Here is an 18,815-nt window from a genome sequence, read left to right as displayed (position 1 = left end):
CAAACTTTTGCTTCAGGCCCTTTTCCTTTTTTGTTATTTTGAAACTGTATAAGATGGAAATAAAAAAGTAATCTTGCTTAAAATATTAAAGAAATGTGTCATCTTTAACTTTATGCCTTTTGGAAATCAGGTCATCTTTTACTCACTTAGCTATTCACAGTAACAGGGGTGCCCAAACTTTTGCATGCCACTGTACATGGATAGAGTCAACCTGTATAGCTGAGTGCACCAGATTCATGCCCATCGCAATGTTGAACACCTGTGCTAAAGAACTAGTCATGCCTTCAGCCGAGCTGGCCCACTATAGATATTAAACTGGAATTTACCTGGGGAAAAATTGAAAAGCTGCAAGGTGAATACTGTTTTGGTAATCAGTTTGAGAACCTCCTTATGTGGCTCGGCATCAGAGTTTGTTTGAAAATATTCCTGTGAAGTGTTTGGGGCATTTTTGCTCTGAAAAGGCACTTTGTTAGTGAATGTGATAGCACAAAATACAGGACCTGCCCAATCCACTTACATTTGATCATCAGCAAAATGATTAAAGAATTGTTGATGGTAGATTGGTACCTTCTCATCAATAAACTTCACCATCACTACTCTGCTCCAGCTGTGGTCCAAACGTGGACAAGTTAAGCAGAATTCCAGAGGCAGCATGAGAGTGACTGTGCTTGATCAAACATGACAGCAAGAAGCCCTAGCAAGATAAGACAAGATATCTTTATTAGTCACACGTACATCGAAACACACAGTGAAGTGCATCTTTTGCGTGGTGTGTTCTGGGGGCAGCCCGCAAGTGTTGCCACGCTTCCGGCACCAACATAGCACGTCCACGACTTCCCAACCCGCACGTCTTTGGAATGTGGGAGGAAACTGGAGCACCCGGGGGAAACTCACGCAGACGTGGGGAGAACATACGACCTTCTTACAGACAGCGGCCAGAATTGAACCCAGGCCGCTGGCGCTGTAATAGCGTTACGCTAACTGCTACGCTACTGTGCCTGAGGAATCATAGAGGAAAACGACCACCATTTAGAGCCACACCTTGCATTAAAGAAGTTATGTGATGGTTAGTGTGCCATTAACCTAGGACTTTGCTGCAGGAGTCCATGGCATTCCAGGCTCAACCATCTTCAACTTCATCAATAATGTTCCCTCCATCATAAGATTCAAAGTTGTGGTAATAGCAGGTGATTAGGTATTCCATTTGCATTTCCTCAAAAACTGAAGCAATCCATACCTACTTGTCACATGATCTATATAACATCCGCAATTAGATACAACTAACTGCTAGTTTCAGGTAGTGACCAACTCCTAATGAAACAGAGTCTAAACCCTTCTTGACTTTCACATTGTATTACTGTTGTCTGATTTGCCCCACCCTCAGTTTTCTGCGAGGAGGAGGTGGATGCATAAACTTATGGTGCTTGTCCACAGTGGGATCCAGAGGATATCCTGGGAGCACATCCTCAGCATATTCGGATAATTTCGATCTTCACTAACACCGGTCTGAATGCTGAACTGAAGGTTGAAATAATAACAGCAGCAACTCAGCTGTTCTCAGGGCTTCATTTCCACTGAGGCAAAAACTAATTTGGCCTTGGTGCACACCAATTCTTTTGTACTTATCACACTAATACACAATCTCACTTCTTTTCCTGTTTTTGGGATCTTTTCCAGTGTAAATGGTATTGCAAGGAACAAAATACAATGCGATTCTAAGTGTTTCATGTACTACACAGTCACAAATCTTTTTCTTTAAATGTTTGGATCCCCTCCCCTGATAGTGCAAAAATGTAAATATGCTGTTTTTGGAAAGTTTTTGTAGTATGCCATATTAACATTTTACTTGAAGGTTAGTGCATTTATCCTGCTGTTGTCTTCGAAATGTGAATGGATCAGAAGATTGCAGTGCTAAAGAGTGTTGAAGTGACTTCTGACTGCGCAGATGTTTACTCTGCAACTGCTGAGGTTTGTCCTTCAGTGTCTGGGGCCAATACAGAGATTTGTTTTATTTATTGGATGTGGCCATCGCTCGTCAGACTGGCATTCATTAGCTGTTCCTAATTGTCCCTCAGCTGAATGACGTATTGATCACTGCAGAGGGCAGTTCAGAGGCAACCACATTAGTGGATTCGTAGTCACAAATAGGCCAACTCAATTCAAAATGGGAGATTTCCTCCCCTGTGGGGCATTTGTGAAGCAGATGGGATTTTAATAGCCATCCAGGAGTTTCAAAGTTACCATTACTGATAATAGCTTTTCATTCAGATTTTTAAAAATTAATTATTTAAACTGAGATGGGATTTAAATTTATGTCATGAGGTCAATAGTCTAGGCTTTGTGGATACTAGTCCACTAATTATACTACCGTAACTGCAAGAGTGTGAGTAAATGACGACTCTCCTAGCACTTAATTGTGGTAATGGAAAACAAGGTAAGCGTGAGGGTGAAAAGGAATAAAAGGATATGAACACAAGCAGTTGACCAGAATAAGTCTGTCTTTGCTGTGAAATGTCTTTGGGTAATGTTTTCGTGCTTCAGATCTTAGATACAGAAAATATTTCCTACAAAAAGTAGATCTCAAATTGAGTGTGATACTTGCTGCTGTACTCTGTATTGGCCTGAGTGACCCAGGGCCAGGGAGGGGATGAAGTCAAATAAAGTGTGTTGGGCGGCTAGTCCAGTGGAAGTGTAATAAAATCAGAAAATGCTTGAAACACTCAGCAAGTCAGGCAGCCTCTGTGGAAAGAGAAACAGTTAATGTTTCAAGTCCAAGTAACTGTTTCTCTTTCCACAGATGCTGCCTGACTTGCTGAGTGTTTCCAGCATTTTCTGATTTCTGCTGTTTCCAGTGTTTTGTTTTTATTTCAGATTTCCAGCATCTGCAGTTTTTTAAACTTCATTTATCAGCGGATATGTAAATATTTTTCATCATTAATCTTTGCAAGATCCTTTCCTGAGGTTTCTTATAGAGTCACAGTGACATATAGCACGGAAACAGGTCCTTCAGCCCACCGTATGCCAACCATCAATCACCCAGTTACACTAATTCTACATTCATTCTATTTCTAGTAACAACTAAATTAAAGCATATTAGCTTTTCCTTAAATTGGGCAACGGGCCATGGGATAATGTTGCAATTTTAAGTTGTTGATTCTTTGATTTTAATTTCAATTTTACAATTTGTGATTTGCAGGTTTTACTGTTTCACGATACTGTGTCATGTTGAGGAGAGCAGGTTATCTGATCTGCTTGTGGTTGAGGGTTGCGCAGTACTGAAAATACTTGTGGCATCTATCTGTGTGTTCTTTCTCAGCTCCAGAGGAGGTTGGGGGTGATGCAAGGAAGGGGTGGGTATAGGTGGAGTGGCCAACTGCTACAAGGAGTATACCAGAGCCAAACCACAGGAGACTGAATTGAAAAAGGATACATTCTTGTTCTCCATTTTTATGCCCTACTACTTGGTTTTAACTTAAATGATTCTTTCTACAGATGCCGAACCATTATAACCTGGATTGCCCAAAAGCCCCTGTTCCCTGCACTTTCAGTACTTTTGGTTGCCCAGAAAAGGTGAGTCAGTGGTAGAGTAATCTGTGCTATTATGGAGCTTGATTCGAGGCATTTTTACAGTGACTGATGTAAACTTATGAAAATGGAAGCAAAGGGTTGTATTGCTTTTTGACCTAATAATTGTGCCCAATGTACTAGAGTAGAACAGGAAGTGGAGCTGAGTTCCTGTTATTTTTAGTGTTATCATTTATTTTAAATGGATTAGTGGCTGTTTACAATAGTACAGAGCAAAGATTCTGAAACCATTAACTGATTCGTCACTGATAGCACACACATTTAGATCTTTGTTCTAATACTGACAGGTCATCAGCCAGGATAGGCTATAGATTATTCTTGATTGTAGGGCTTTACTCCTGATAACTATGCAATCCAGAACAATGATTGCTCATGCCACCTGAATGTTATGTATCAGTACAGATCAATGACCATTTGTGCATTTTCAGAGTAAGGATTTCTCTTAATTATTTTATTCACAAGAAGCAGCACAACACTTACACCTGATAAATTTAAATCTATGGAGTAATGAAGACATCTGATAGAGACTTCTATGCAAACAAATACTCCCAATGTTAATAATGAGATCCTCTTTGGCCACTTCAGAGCAAAGATTGTTTCTGATAGTATCTATCTCCTGCCAATGGGACTCTCTGTACACCAGGAACCATTAGTTGAGTTTGGACTTAGCCTATCATTCATATTATTATCAAGCTTTGTTAGGTCCAAGTTTGGACAGGTGTGATCAGGAGAAAGGCTGGAATTTGGATAAAAGTGAGGACAGAAAATGAGAGTTGAGCAGGAAACTTTAAATGATAGAAAGCCAAGTGGGCACTGTGCTTAAAATTAGAACAAGGGCATTCAGGACTGTTGTCATAAATCAGTGCTTCACAGAAAGTGGAAGTCTGGAATTCTGTCCCCGATGCAGAGGACCAATTGAAAATTTCCCAACTGTTGATTTCAGTCAGACGGGAGGATCAAGAAATTTAGACTGACAGATGGAATGATGGGTGCGTCAGCCATGATCTAATTGAATGGTAGAACAGGCTTGAGGCCAAAAAAAACCTCCTTCTCTTTCTGACATTAAAGCCTCCTCAGTTAGTGAGTCCAACAAGAGTGCCCAGTCTCTCCCACTGTTCTTCTGCCTGAGAAGAGCAGCAAACTGTTCCTTTACCACTTTGAGAACATAAGAAATAGTAACAGGAGTAGACCTTCCAGGCGTATCTGCCATTATCTATTGCCTGATGTTCTACCTCAGTGCCATTTCCCTTGATTCCTGTAACCTCTGTTCTGAATGAATACAAAGACTGAGCTTCCCAATTCATCTGGAGTAGTGAGTTTGAAAAGATCACCAACTTCTGAGTGAAGAAATTTCTCATTTTACTCTCAAGGCTGACTCTTTATTCTCAAACTGTGCCCTTGGTCCTAGATTCCTTAACTAAAACATCCTTCCTGCTTCTGATCTGTCAAGCCCTTTTTTTTAAGAAAGAAAACTTTTAGTTTTGATGAGATCTCTCATTCTTCTGAACTGAAGAGTCTAATGAATCTTCACTGCACTCCATCTATGGCAAGTGCATTCATCTTGAGTAAAGAGACCAAAACTGACCCAAGGTATGGTCTCAGCAAGGCCCTATGCATTTGCAAAAAGATTTCCTTATTGCTGTAATCAAATCCACTTGTAATGAAGGCGAACATACCATCTACCCTCCAAATCACTTGTTGTACCTACATGTTGGCCTTTGGCAACTTCAACACCACTCAGTTTCTCTTCACTTATTAAGTACTCTGCTATTCTGTTTTGTGCGCCAAAGTGGAAGACCTTGCATTTTCCATATTGTATTGTATCTGCCGTGTTCTCACACAATCACTCAGCTTGTCCAAATCCCTCTTAAAGCTTCCTTGCATCCTCTGTACTCGCCCCTCAGCTGGTTCAGTATTGCCAGAAAACTTGGAAATATCACACTTTGTCTCCTTGGCCAGATCACTGATATAGATTGTGAATAGTGTCGTCCGATCACCAATCCTTGTGACACCCCACTGGTGACAGGCTGCCAAGCTGAGAAGCATGTGTTTATTCCAATGAGGCACTCTTAGTCTGAACTAAAACCTGCTTTTCCCTCTTTCAGACGCAGATTAACCTGTGCAGTACCAGCAATTGCTTCAGATACCTAGCACATCAATTTTCTCTCACTCGGAACAATGTTCTTATAATTGCATCTAACTATCGAGATTCTGTCCTGATCCTTCGATTGAGGTTGTGACCTCAAACCTCACCATGATTCTAGATTTCATCCAGCTTTTAAAAACCTCAGATCTGTGGTTTCCTCTGAATTTGGGCTCTTGCATGCCTTTGATTTAATTCCAACACCCCAAATCCCCACCCAATCACTGACCAAACCTTCAACTATCTCGTCACTAAGGTGCTGCGTAAATGAAAGTTGTTGGTTTTATCTGTAAAATTATATTACATTTTAACAAATGCAACCAAAAAAGAGCCAGCTAATTTGACTGCTTCCTGTCGTTCAGATGCAGAGAAATGATCTGGCGATGCATCTGCAGGACTACACACAGGCCCACATGCGGATGATGGCCCAGACTCTGCGCAGCGTAAGCATAGGACTAACTTCTCAGATGTCTTGCATTGACACACTGAACCCTGAGGTTGACTTCCAGCCAGCAGTGCTCCCAGGGCTGCTTCAGGCCTCCCACTCCCACATGCAGCCGTCTCCGCCGCCACCCTCGGCATCCTCGGTGTCCTGTGACTGTTCGCCCCTGGTTCAGAACCTGAAGGAGACTGTCCAGCAGCTGGAGGGACGCCTGGTCCGGCAGGACCATCAGATCCGCGAGCTGGCTGCCAAGATGGAAACGCAGAGCAACCAGATGGGGGAGTTGAAGCGCAGTGCCCGCATGTTGGAGGAGCGCCTGGGTGAGTTGGAGGCTCAGCAGTGCAACGGGATTTTTATCTGGAAGGTGGAAAACTTCAGTGTTCACCTGCTGGCGCAGGCGGAGGACCAACCCGTGGTGCTCCACAGCCCTGGCTTCTACACGGGCAAGCCGGGCTACAAGCTGTGCCTCCGCCTGCATCTGCAGACGCCCAGTGCCCAGCGTTGCTCCAATTACATCTCACTCTTTGTGCACACCATGCAGGGCGAGTACGACAGCTACCTGCCCTGGCCCTTCCAGGGCACCATCCGGCTCTCCATCCTCGACCAGTCTGAGGGCCCCATCAAGTTGAACCATGAGGAGGTCATGGAGAGCAAGCCCGAGTTGCTGGCGTTCCAGCGGCCCGCCCTGCAACGCAACCCCAAAGGCTTCGGCTACGTCACCTTCCTGCACCTTAAGGCCCTCAGTCAGCGCACATACGTGAAGGACGACGTGCTGCTTGTCCGCTGTGAGGTGGTGACCCGGATGGACCAGAACTGGGCAAGGAAAGATGACTTCCAGCCTCGCTCGGCAGAGGGTGGCCTGTGACCACTGGCTGGAGCCACCCTGCCCTTCAGTGACATTGCTTTAACTGGGACAGAACTGGAATTTGTATAACGCAGCCAAGTAGCCACATTACCTTACAAAGGGAGATGATGATATACTTCCGACAGACATTGGTGTTGAAAACAAAATGGCTCATATTCTGAATGCTGGGAATCACTGGTTATAATGCTTGTATCACCGTGATAGCTACAGATAGGCTGCTCACTTCGAATTGATGGTACCTGGTGTTTATTATTCACTGTATTTTATACATAATTTTATTTTTATAAAATTTTATTGAAGATTCATACGGATTAGGAGAATCACAAGGCCACTCTGCCTCTCGAGCCTGCTTTGCCATTCAATTAGATTGTAGCTAATCTGATTGTAACCTCAACCCTATGTTCCCAACTATCTCTAGTAACCTTTCACCCCCTTGCTTTATCAAGAATCCATCTACCTCTGCCTTAAATATATTCAAAGAATCTGCTTCTATGGCCCTTCGTGGAAGGGAGTTCCAAAGATGCATGACCATCAGGATGAGAGAATTCACCTCATCAATCTTATTTTTAAACAGTGATCCCTAGTTCTAGATTCTCTCACAAGAGAAAACCTCTTCTCCACAACCATCCTGATAAGATCTTTCACGAGTTTATATTCTTCAGTCAAGTCCTCTCTCGCTCTTCTAAACAACAGCAAATACAAACCTAGACCATCCAGTCTTTCCTTGAGATAACCTGCCCACTCCAGGTATCAATCTGGTAGACCTTCTGAACTGCTTCCAATATATTCGTATCATACCTCACAAAAGGAAACCAACTGAACACAGAATCAAGATGTGCTCTCATAAGTGCCATATGTAATTGAGGCATAACCTCCCTACTTTTGTATTCAGTTCCACCAGCAATAAAAAAAATCCGTTCACTTTCCTAATTATTTGCTTAACCTGCATACTAGCCTTCAACGAATCATGCACAAGGATATCCAGATCCCTCTGCAGTCTCTCACCATTTAGTTCTTTTAAATTTTTTCTGTCAAAGTGGATAATTTCACATTTTCCCCACATTGTACTCCTTTTGCCAGATCAGTTCCCACTCACTTACCTATTTCTCTTTGCAGCCTCCTCAGGTAATGGGTGTGTGCTTGGCATCACTGTGATTAAGCTGATTTTGAGTCTAATTTATCAGATGTTATTTGTGTTTTGTGTAACAAAAATGAAAGTATATTTTTTTATGACCATTAAGGTAAGCGATGTTAATGCTGGGGAGGAGTAAATGTGCATGCAGTACATTTCTTATTGGAATGAGCAGTCATGATCTTATCTGCTTTCTGCTCTGACCAAAACTGACACCTTGTCCCTCTCCAGTTTATAAGAAACGTGCCAGTTTTTGGGTCCTATGCACCTTAAGATCCATGTCAAGCTGTTGAGATGAGGCAGTTGTTATTGAGCCCGTTCACCTTCCTGATTTCTTGAGGTTTTTATTTCCTCCATCCAATAATTTTCCCTTCTCTTGAAAGCTTTGAAAGCTTCTCTCCTGGCTTAGTTCCAGTGGCTGTGCTAAGTAACTGTTCTTCAGTTTTTCAATTCATTCATTTTTCGTGAAGCAGTCATTGCTGGTAAGGCCAGAATTGATTGCCTCTTCCTGATTTGCCTTTGAAGGTAGTGGTCATGTGAGCCAATGTGGTGAAAACTGGGTAATTAATGATGGAGGAGATGTGGCTGACCTGTATTATGAGGTTTCTCAGCCTTCTGCCTAACCCTACCCGCTACCCCTCCCCCTTCTTCGCCCCCCCCCCCCCCCCCCCCCACCAATCCACCAATATCTAAGCAATGAGTGCTGAATCTGGTTCATTTCCCTGCTTCCCACCCCTCCCAACTCTCAGAATGCCTTTAGTTGCTGCTGAAATGGAATAACTATGCTAAAGCTTTGAGATGTTCCCTAACTTTCCTTGATGACCTTGGAAGAACTGGCATTACTCAAGGAGGAACATCAAAGTACTCTTGATTGGCATCACTTCTGGCTGACCCTATCATCTGTTTCATTTTGATATTTACCAGAGCCACTACGTGTTAATTGTTAGCCACACTTACCTGCATTTCAACAGTGACAACTCGTCAAGAATACTTAATTGGCTGTGAAATGCCTTTAGGGTGTAAAACGTGCTTCCTAGTCCTAGCCTTTCCTACAGGTGAAAAATACTCTGCGAAAGTGGTCTAAGTCGAAAGAGAGCTTTTTTTTATTATAAATAGTCAAAAAATCTACGATGAAACAAAGGAAGCAGAATAGACACAGCTGCCCCACTAACCCATGCAAGTTAAAAGGGTTCCAGTTGATACTCTGGTCTGTCCTAAGTTCGTTGGGCAGAAGATACAATGCAACAATTGCCCTGACACTGCTGGGCTGAGGCAGAAACAGATCACCAGTGATCCTATTTCTTTGCCTGATAGCAAAGTTTGGTTGAGGTGGCTATTGTCCACAAGGCAGTGATTTATCTGGGATTCACTGCACTGTTGAGTGACCTTAACAATGCCTTGGGTGAAATGCTGGATGGCATTTGCCACACATGGAACAGCAAGAAGTGAAAGACAAGTATCAGTTTCTCAAACAGTTGAGTTTTCAATTATTTCTTTTGGTGCACTGACCAAAAGCATTATTTAAAGCCCAAATCCTCAAATGACAATGAGTAGTTTATCTGTTTTTGGTGTTTGATTCCTGGCTAGTAACGTGAGGCCTCGGAGAGAAAGAAAAAAGTTATTACAAACTGCAACAAAACTGTACGATGAATCTTGTGCTTTTGTGTCCATCCTCTGTTAGACTATTCTTAGTTGAAGATCATTGGTCAAACCCTACTCCAGAGATTTCACATAATTTGGGCCAACCTTGGTGCTCTACTGAGGAAGTGCTTCCAAACAGGCTTGCACTACCAGATGTGACTAGACGATCCATCCCATGGCTTTATTCAGCGAAGAAGGTGAAGTTTGCCAGTGGTATGGTTAACTTGCATTCTTCAACCACATATAAATGACCAGATAATATTTCTGTTCATTGCAGTCTGAGTGCAAATTATTTTGTTTGCCTACAATAGAGTGGTTGTGAAGTGCTTTGGGACACCACAACGAGTCCTATATAACTCCGTTTGTTATTACGTTAATGCCCTGCAAACTGAAGAATCCAAAATGCTGGAGGAACTCAGCAGATCAGGCAGCATCTATGGAGGGAAATCCCTTACCTGACTCTGATATCAGCATGCCTTGAATTACAAACTGAAAACCTTTGTTCTGGTATCCCTAGCTATTCACCCTGAACCTCCAGAAAAATCTCCTTACACCTTTTGGGATGTAGTGGAATGCCAGGCATTAGACTTCCTTTCATTGCTGACTGTTAAAACAATGAATGATAACTAACCAATTGTAATATAACATACTCATTTATGGTGGCTCTGTACACTCAAAGGAAAATAATGGTATAGAATTCCAACAATAATTTTATGTAGTTATGCAACTTTAACACTGTAATAATTGTTTATACCTTCTGCAAGTGTTTTGATTATTCATCATTTTCCCCTTCACAATTTAACAACTCTTAATGTAGAACAATATATTTTGTGATAATCGAAACAGGACCTGGAAGTTCTTTTCTGTGCATGTTATTATTGAAATAGACATCTTATCATTTGTAAGCAATTTGTTTTCAGTATTAACACCGCTGTTACATTTGTAGTTGCTCATGATATCTGCACGTGTTGCTGTAACAGGGTTTCCCATTTGTAACCAAGTCTTTTGTCATATTTTCCAAGGCTGACACTTGTGCCTCCCAAAAATATTGTGTACTTCAAATATCTGTGTAATTCTCATCTCTGTCCACTGGGTGGTGTAAATTTCCTTCTGCTGAAAGAGCCACATTTTTTTCTCCTGCCCAAAATTTAGGAGTTGAATTTTTTTTAATTAAAAGGTACAGGCTTTACAAGAACATGGTTGAAAAGGTTCATTGTTTGGCATTTTTGTTTTAAAGCCCTTCATTATAGATCTTACTTGAAGGTCTCAGCCTCTTCCAAAAGCCAGGCTGTGGCAGGAGGATTTCAGAGGGGGTTAGTGAAGGATGTGAAAGCACTATTGGAAGATGAGAGATGAAGAAACTGGGGACATAAAGGATTGGAAAGATTTAAAAGGGAACCTAAGGGGCAACTTTTTCACACAGAGAGTGGTGGATATATGTTATCAGCTGTCAGAGGAAGCTGTAGAGGCTGGTACAATTACAACATTTAAACAATATTTGGACACGTACATGGATAGGAAAGGTTTAGAGGGATATGGGCCCAATACAGGCAAATGAGACTAGCTGAGGTAGGCACCTTGGTCGGCGTAGATGAGTTGCGCTGAAGGGCCTGTTTCCGTATTGTAAAACTCTGACTCTTAATATTTAGGGGAACAGGGGCAGGAGCTTTCAAGAAGCAGTTGAGGGCCATGTATTCCCCAAAGTGTCTCTCATCTTTGCCGGCTTTCGCTCGCTAACCCACCTCTATTTGAAACTAAAATTAGAGATGGTCAACCTTTGCATTTCACATCAATGACAATAGCTTATTTATCCTGACTGCTTTCCATAAGGAACCAAAATGAGCGAAGTGCCATTCTTGAGCTTTGTGGCTTTCTGGACAGCTAAATGAGAAAGGTGGCCAACAGTGCCTGTAGTTGACCAAATCATAGTTTGTGTCAGAACTGACTGGTTGATTGTGTAAGTTACTAGCCAAGTGGATCTCATTGAAAAATGCTTGTCTGGGGAAGTTGTGAATTCAGAGCTCCTCGTGCATTCCCCCATTTACACCACCACCTAAGTGGTTTTAAATTCCTTTATTTACCACATTGCTGCCCAACTGCCCACACATAATTCTGTCATTTAATCTTTCTGAACTCTATTTCTCCTCTCCCCACCTCCATTGTATCTTAAATCCCATTTAGATTTTAACTGTTCCCAGATCTGAAGAAAGGTTGATGACTGACCTGACTCAATTGAACATGATCTTAGCACATCTAAACAGTGTTGGACACTAAGTTACATTGTCACCTTGTCACTCTACATGCATGTAAATCCCTTTTGGAAATGTGCACGTGTCTCTGACCAGTTTTCACTTCATATTTAAAACTCCTAATAAAAGTGAAACCATTTAAAGAGTATTCTGTTCATGATTAGCACTACACAAAAAATGTTAGCATATTTGCTGTGTTTTTCAGAAAGCGAAAGCTAATTTTCCATATTGTCTAACAAAAATGGAATTATTAATCAAATTATATTTCAAATTTAATGAGTGATACGGCAGTGAAAACAGGCCATTTGGTCCATTGAGACCCAGCAACCATTAAATACCCATTTACACTAATCTCATTTTATTCTCCACACATTCCCATCAACCACTCTAGATTAATGTCATTGGTCCTGATAAAATGGGCAACATACAGTGCAATCTTAAGTCTAGCACACTTTCAACTTAATTTTTTTTCTTGTTTAACAAAATATTAAGTTGATCACCTGGATGGGTTCTGTCTTGGGAAAAGAGGATATTAATCTCCATCCACTCCCCTGCCTTGTGTTCCTGCAGCACCACAGGCATCCACATGCTGTGGCTTGGCTTTCCGTGACTCAGTAGTTCATGTTTTGATCATTGGGAATTCCAGCATGTGGTTTGCAGGATCTCTCCTCATGCCTTCGGAGCCATCATTTATGTAATTGCTGAATATGAGTCAGTAACTTAAGTCTTTGCCAAGGTCTCAATTCTTGAAGATGGAAATTTAGGTAATGTGAGGAGCAAACACACCAATCACAGGAAGTTGTGTCACAGGCTAGTGAGATCATACATAAACCCTAGTGCTTGGTTTGCTTTATTTGCACAGGAATATAGTAGAAAATGGAGGAATAGCAAAAAAGAACTGCAGATGCTAGAAATATGAAACAAAAAAAATGTTGGAAATTCTTAGGTCGGGTGGATCTGTGGAGAGAGAAAATGGAGTTCATGTTTCAGACTGATGACCTTTCAGCAGTTCAGATGGAAAGTAATGCTAAGCCTGTACTCAACCTTGGTTAGATTACACTTGGGTTACTGCATACAGTTTTGGTTGTCTTGTCATAAAAAGGAAATTGATGCACTGAAGGGTCTACGGCGTAGATGTACAAAGCTGGTACCAGAAATGGGAGTGTATATAATCGGGAAAAGTTGAAGAGTTGAGAAAAGAATGCTGAAGGGTGACCTAATTAATGTTTTTAAAGTTATGAAATGTTTTGATAGAGAAGGTACAGAAAGGATGCACTTGTGAAGAGAATACCTAGATGTCACCAATGTAAGATAAACACCAAAAATCCAACAGGGAATTCGGAAGAAACGTCTTCACCTAAAGAGCACTGGGAATATGGAGTTTGACTTCTGCTGGGAGTGGTTGAAGCAAATTGTATGGATGCATTCAAGGGGAGGCTGATGGATTTATATGAGAAAAGTCAAAAGGAAGCTTAAAGATCATAAATGCCAGCATGGATTGGTTGGGCTAAATGGCCTGTGTCACATTAATTTTATGTAATCCTATGCCTGTAGCAGTGATTCTTCTCTAATACAGAATAAGGATGGCTTATGTTGGATTACTCTCTGTATTAAAGGGTCCCTGTTGTGTTCTTGGGTAAATTTGGGTCTATAGACTGGATGTGGCTTGATTTCTTCTATGAGCCTGTATTAAGCACCACAGATGCTGCTGGATTATCATTTGTAATGTTTTTAACGGCATAGTTGAAACTTTAACCCCAAATGAAAGGAATTCATCTCTGTGCTTTAATAAAGGAAAAACCTCTCTTTTTTTGCCATCAAATTTTCTCAATCTCATTGTGAAAGCACTGACTTGCTAAGCACCAAGTACTCAGGTGACTTGTCAACACAATAGTGCCGAGGTCATTCAGTTATTTGTAACAGATATTTAGCTGGAAGATAGCATGCACATTCATTTTCAAGGAGGCACGATTCCCCTGAATCAAAACTGGCTACAATATGGAATTCTTTGCCACAAACCACTGTCAAGAAGGAACTGATGCTGGTGTTAAGAAAGGCATTAAACGTCATTAGGACAACTGACTGGAAGCAGACTTCTTGATTGAATTGAAATCCACAATTCTGTTGATTTGGCCAGACTATGCAATGGAAGCTGAGTCGCACACAATGGCCTCCTGGAAATTCAACTGAAGTGATGGCAAAATATAGTTTATATAAAAGGAGTGGAAGTTTACTGTCAAAAATGAGGCTTTTGAAAATTTGGGTCTCTCTAGTTTAGAGATTTTGGTTGAATGGGTCTGCTAAACTACTGAGAGATCCACAGTGGTTATTGTCTTTGCCTGATCTAGAATGTGCTCTCTTCCTGTACTGGCACCTATTCCGATTTGGAGGGTCTGCAACTATGTAAATTTGAGGGACTACAATTTATCCCAAGAGACCCTGCTGGATTTGTTTGCAAACTTTCAATTCCACAGCGATATAACAGCTGTAGGATTTTACTGTATGTAAAGTATTATTGAAATGTGGTCACTACAGTTGTGCAGGCAAACTTAGCAACTGATTTCCGTAAGCAGCAAAAAGCAATGAAAGGCTTAATCTGTTTTGGAGGTTCCAGCTGAGAGCGAGTTGTTAGCCAGAATATCGGGAAATTTCTTGGTCTTTGAATTGCTCTATGGAATCGTTTATGTCCACCCTTTACAAGTGGATGGGATTTTAGCGTAACATCCATTCAAAAGATGGTACCTCTGATAATATAATGCATTCTCAGTGATGTCAGCAAGACCAAATATGGGGCTCAGAGCGCTCATGCATAAACCCAACAAGAAGTACATCATTTGAGCAGAGTAAATTCACTCCTAGGGTAGGTTCAATCCCAGAGTAGTGCTTAGGCCGTTTTTTGATGTACTGCCTCATTAAATGCTCGCAACTAATCTGATGGAAGCTAAATGGATTAGTTCCCAATGGTTGATTCTACCCAAGTGTTCCAATGGAGGGAAATCCTCCGATTTCAGGGGCCCTCATAGGAAGCTGACATTTCCAAAAGCACTCAAATGAATTTCAAGCAAGTGTTTCTTAAGTTGCTTTTCCATAATTTGTAAATAATGTCCCCATCCATTTTAGATGAAAATTAGAGCTCTCTAAGGGCCTATTTTTCTTCAAATGTACCAAAATAGTTGCACATTCTTTCCTCTGCCAGTTACAGATTGCTTTTGCAATGCCCTTTCTTCAAGTCTTATCTTGTTGGCATCTAGCTTGCTTTCCTGTGCTTTGGATCTCTTGTGTTTTCCAATCTGCTTCCTTCCATGCTTCCTTGAATTGTTTGGCAACCTACTTAATTTTCCTTTAGACTGACTTTGAGGCCCCTGTTTCATTCTTTTGAAGGGTTCAAGGTTTGACCCATTGAATTATACATGTCTATTTTCTTCACCATGGAGATTGGAATCAATTATTCAAACTGTTGACATTACTTTGGCTTTCATAATACTTTTTTTTCTGTATTTTTCTCCACTGCTTGCTGGAGTTTAATGTCTGGGAACTGACTGCCTTCTGGGATTTTGTTCTTCTGCCCATTCTTCATGGGTGACATTGCTAACCCTCATTGACAAATATTTTATTATAATGTGCTTTCTCAAATTGTTAGTTTTAAGATTAAGGTCGATGTTTTTTGTCTATCTCCACTTGCCCCTGAAAATGGTGTTCAATATCCTTCATGAACCATTGCAATATGTGGCAATATGTGTTTTTTCTGTTTAGCTTTTTGGGATCTGGGCATTGCTGGCAAGACCAATTGCCCATCTCTAATTGCCTCTGACGAGGTGCTGGTGAGCCACCTTGAACCACTGCAGTCCTTCAGGTGAAGGTGTTCCCACACAGTGCTGTTGGGTAGAAGAGGTTGGAAAATGTGGAATTGTCCATTTTGGCAGGAGATCTAAAAAGAAGAACATTATCTAAATGATCCTAGTGCATGATTCTCAAAAGGCTAGTTTGAAGTTGGAGGAAGTAATTGGGAAAGCTAACAAAATGACATTGGTCATTGCTAGTGAAATTGAATACAGAAGTAGACTGGTTTTATTTCAGTTATTTCTGTATTGATGAGGCCACATCTGGAATTACTGTGTACAATATCGGTCTCCTTATTTAAAGAAGGATGTAAGTGTATTGGAAGCAGTTCAGTAAAGATTTACTTAAACCAATACCTGAAATGTGAGGAAAGGTTGAACAACCTAGGGTTAAATCCACTGGAAAGTGAGAGGAACTTGATTGAATAAGATCCTGAGATGTCTTGACAAGGCGAGTGTGGAGGGGATATTTCCTTAGCTGGGAGAATCTAGAACTGGGGGTCTCTGCTTGTTCATTTTAAACAGAGATGAGCTGATTTTTTTTTCTCTCTCAGAGCTTAGAGCTTTGTAAGTCTTTGGAACTATCTTCTTCATAGGAGGGTGGGACAAGAGTCTTTGAATATTTTTTTGAAGAGGGTGATAGATTCTTGATTGGCAAGAGGAGAGAAAGGGGAGGAGTAAAAGGTTGCCAGGAATGCAGAGTTGAGATTACAGTCAGATCAGGCATCATTTTATTAAATGATTAATTGTGCAGACTCGAGAGGTTGAATGGTTGACCTGTGCTCTTAATTCACATGTTTATATGTTGTTGCTACCCGATCTATTCAGCTTTACTCTTTCCCTGTTTGGATATAGTGGTAATAGTACAACTGAGTTTCAGAGGACATTTCAGAGTCAACCACGTGGATTGGGTCTGGAATTAGGAAAGACCAGACCAAGTTAAAGGTAGCAAATTTCCTCCCCTGAAAAAAATTAGTAAACCAGATTGCTTTTGATTTACAAAAGTCTGGTAGTTTTTATGGTCATCATTATTAAGACAAATGTACTTTTTTTCCCCAAATTCAAGGTTATTAGCAATTAAATTCCACAGCTGCTTCTGTGGGATTGTTGGTCTATGCCTCTGGATTAATAGTCTGGTAATTTAACAACTGCATCACCAAACTTCCCATGTGTTGAGACTGTTTCCATAGTGCTGGTAGGTAGCAAATGCTAATACCTTGACCCAGTAACAATAAAAGGCGCCAATAACAGTATTGTAGCATCGAAGTAAGGGTGGCAAGTTACCATGTGACTGGAAGGGAAACTTGAAACTTCCCATCACGCTTTCAGCCTTTTCCCTACTTTATACCTATTTCCCTATCATAGTCCTTCATGATTAAGAGGTTCCCTTTAAGGTTATCTTATAAGTCCAAACATTATGTTCTCTCTTCATTCCCCAAACCACATCAAATACTGGCAACTTCTGAGTGAATAAACCTTGCCCAATCTCCATTCCTTGCATATCCTGATTATAATTGTGTGTCCAGAACTGTACATGTAGCAGCAATCGTGAAAAATGTAAACACATGAAATTGGAAGCAATCTATTGCTATGGGTAGGAAATTGCTGAGAAGATACTAGCCAGAGCACAAGGATAATTTGAATGGACTTTTTTTGGTAGAATGTTGTGTATTAGTCAACCAGGAATCTCTGGGGCTTGACATTTACACAATACTTATGAATGACTTAGATATAGAGAACTTGTTTCCAGGTTTTCGGATAATACTATGCTGAGTTATAAAATAAAAAAAAATGTGGATTGGAGTAGAAAGATGTAAAGGGACATGGGCAGATTAAATGAGTTGTCAAAACTGTGGCAAATGGATTTTAAAGTGGGAGGGACAAGGTAAGTCACCCTTAAATCCAAGAAAGTTTAGTCAGAATATCCTCTAAATGCTGAGAAGCTATGAACTAGTGCAGCAGAAAGACTTGAGGAATCCAAGTCTGCTAAAAACTAGTGGACAGATACAGAAAATGATTTGAAAGGTTAATCTAATAAAAGTTCTGCATATTTACTGGATTACAAGTTAGTATGTACCAGAGGCTTGTGCACAGTGTATTTCTAACTCTTTTGTGGTATCTTTCAAACAAAGCAGCTTTGTTTTAAAAACCTATTAACCTGTATCTCTTTGATAGGGTCTATTTCATGAAGGAGCTAGTGTCTCAGTGAAGGGTGTGGTGTTATTTAAACAGGTAGGGGAAGGAATTGGACAATACTGCAAAATATTCTGAAATTTGAATGTGTGATCTGTCTATGTGGCTTTGTCACAATGCAGATGGTGCTTAGAATTTATGTTCCTGTATCCTCATTAGCAATATCACATCTGTCCAGCGTGCACCATACTATTTATTAGTACTCATCTCCAGTTGAAGCTAGCTAGCAAGCACTGCTGAAGCCATATATGCACCTCTGAAAAGGGAGGTGCTTGTTGCCTCAAATGACCATTGGAAGTCAATCTGAAGATTTGAAAAGCTTTCTGGAAACCAGGGCACAACAGGCAGAGAGCAGGCACTGTGGTTTTCCAACATGACTCTTCAGCTCTCCATCTCACCCTTGGTACTTGATACACGGTCAGGATCAGTGAACAAGACACCAATCCTATGTCCTGACAACTGGCTTCACAATCCCCCAGTCATCCACCTAACCACAATCTCACTCAGCATTTCTGTCTGATAGTTATTTACCCAACTGTACCTCCCTCACCACTACTCCAAGACTTGTACGTATATCAAACGGCTTATCCACACTTTCAGGGATTCAGCCAGGGCAGCACATCACCCAGACAGAATGCATGCTCTCTCTTTGCAAGAGAAGGTGGTATACAATTTGTCAGCAGCAGACTGAAGGGTGACAAACCCATGGCCAATGGTTTAGTAACC

At 41.0% G+C, this 18,815-nt stretch overlaps 1 protein-coding gene across 2 annotated transcripts in view; it reads left to right on the top strand.

The window, feature by feature from the left end:
- The window catches only part of traf6 (TNF receptor-associated factor 6), a 38,279-nt gene extending 24,421 nt beyond the window's left edge, over positions 1-13,858 (top strand). For both annotated transcript variants that reach the window (XM_052029648.1, XM_052029649.1), the window contains exons 6-7: positions 3,493-3,570; positions 6,091-13,858. In XM_052029648.1, coding sequence (XP_051885608.1) covers positions 3,493-3,570; positions 6,091-7,035 — 1,023 coding nt within the window. In that variant the 3' untranslated portion in view covers positions 7,036-13,858. The remainder of the gene's footprint in view (positions 1-3,492; positions 3,571-6,090) is intronic.
- Positions 13,859-18,815: the final 4,957 nt, after the last annotated feature.

Source organism: Pristis pectinata, chromosome 14 (genome assembly GCF_009764475.1).
Source record: "Pristis pectinata isolate sPriPec2 chromosome 14, sPriPec2.1.pri, whole genome shotgun sequence".
NCBI lineage: Eukaryota > Metazoa > Chordata > Chondrichthyes > Rhinopristiformes > Pristidae > Pristis > Pristis pectinata.
This window is presented reverse-complemented; position numbering and strand designations above follow the sequence as displayed.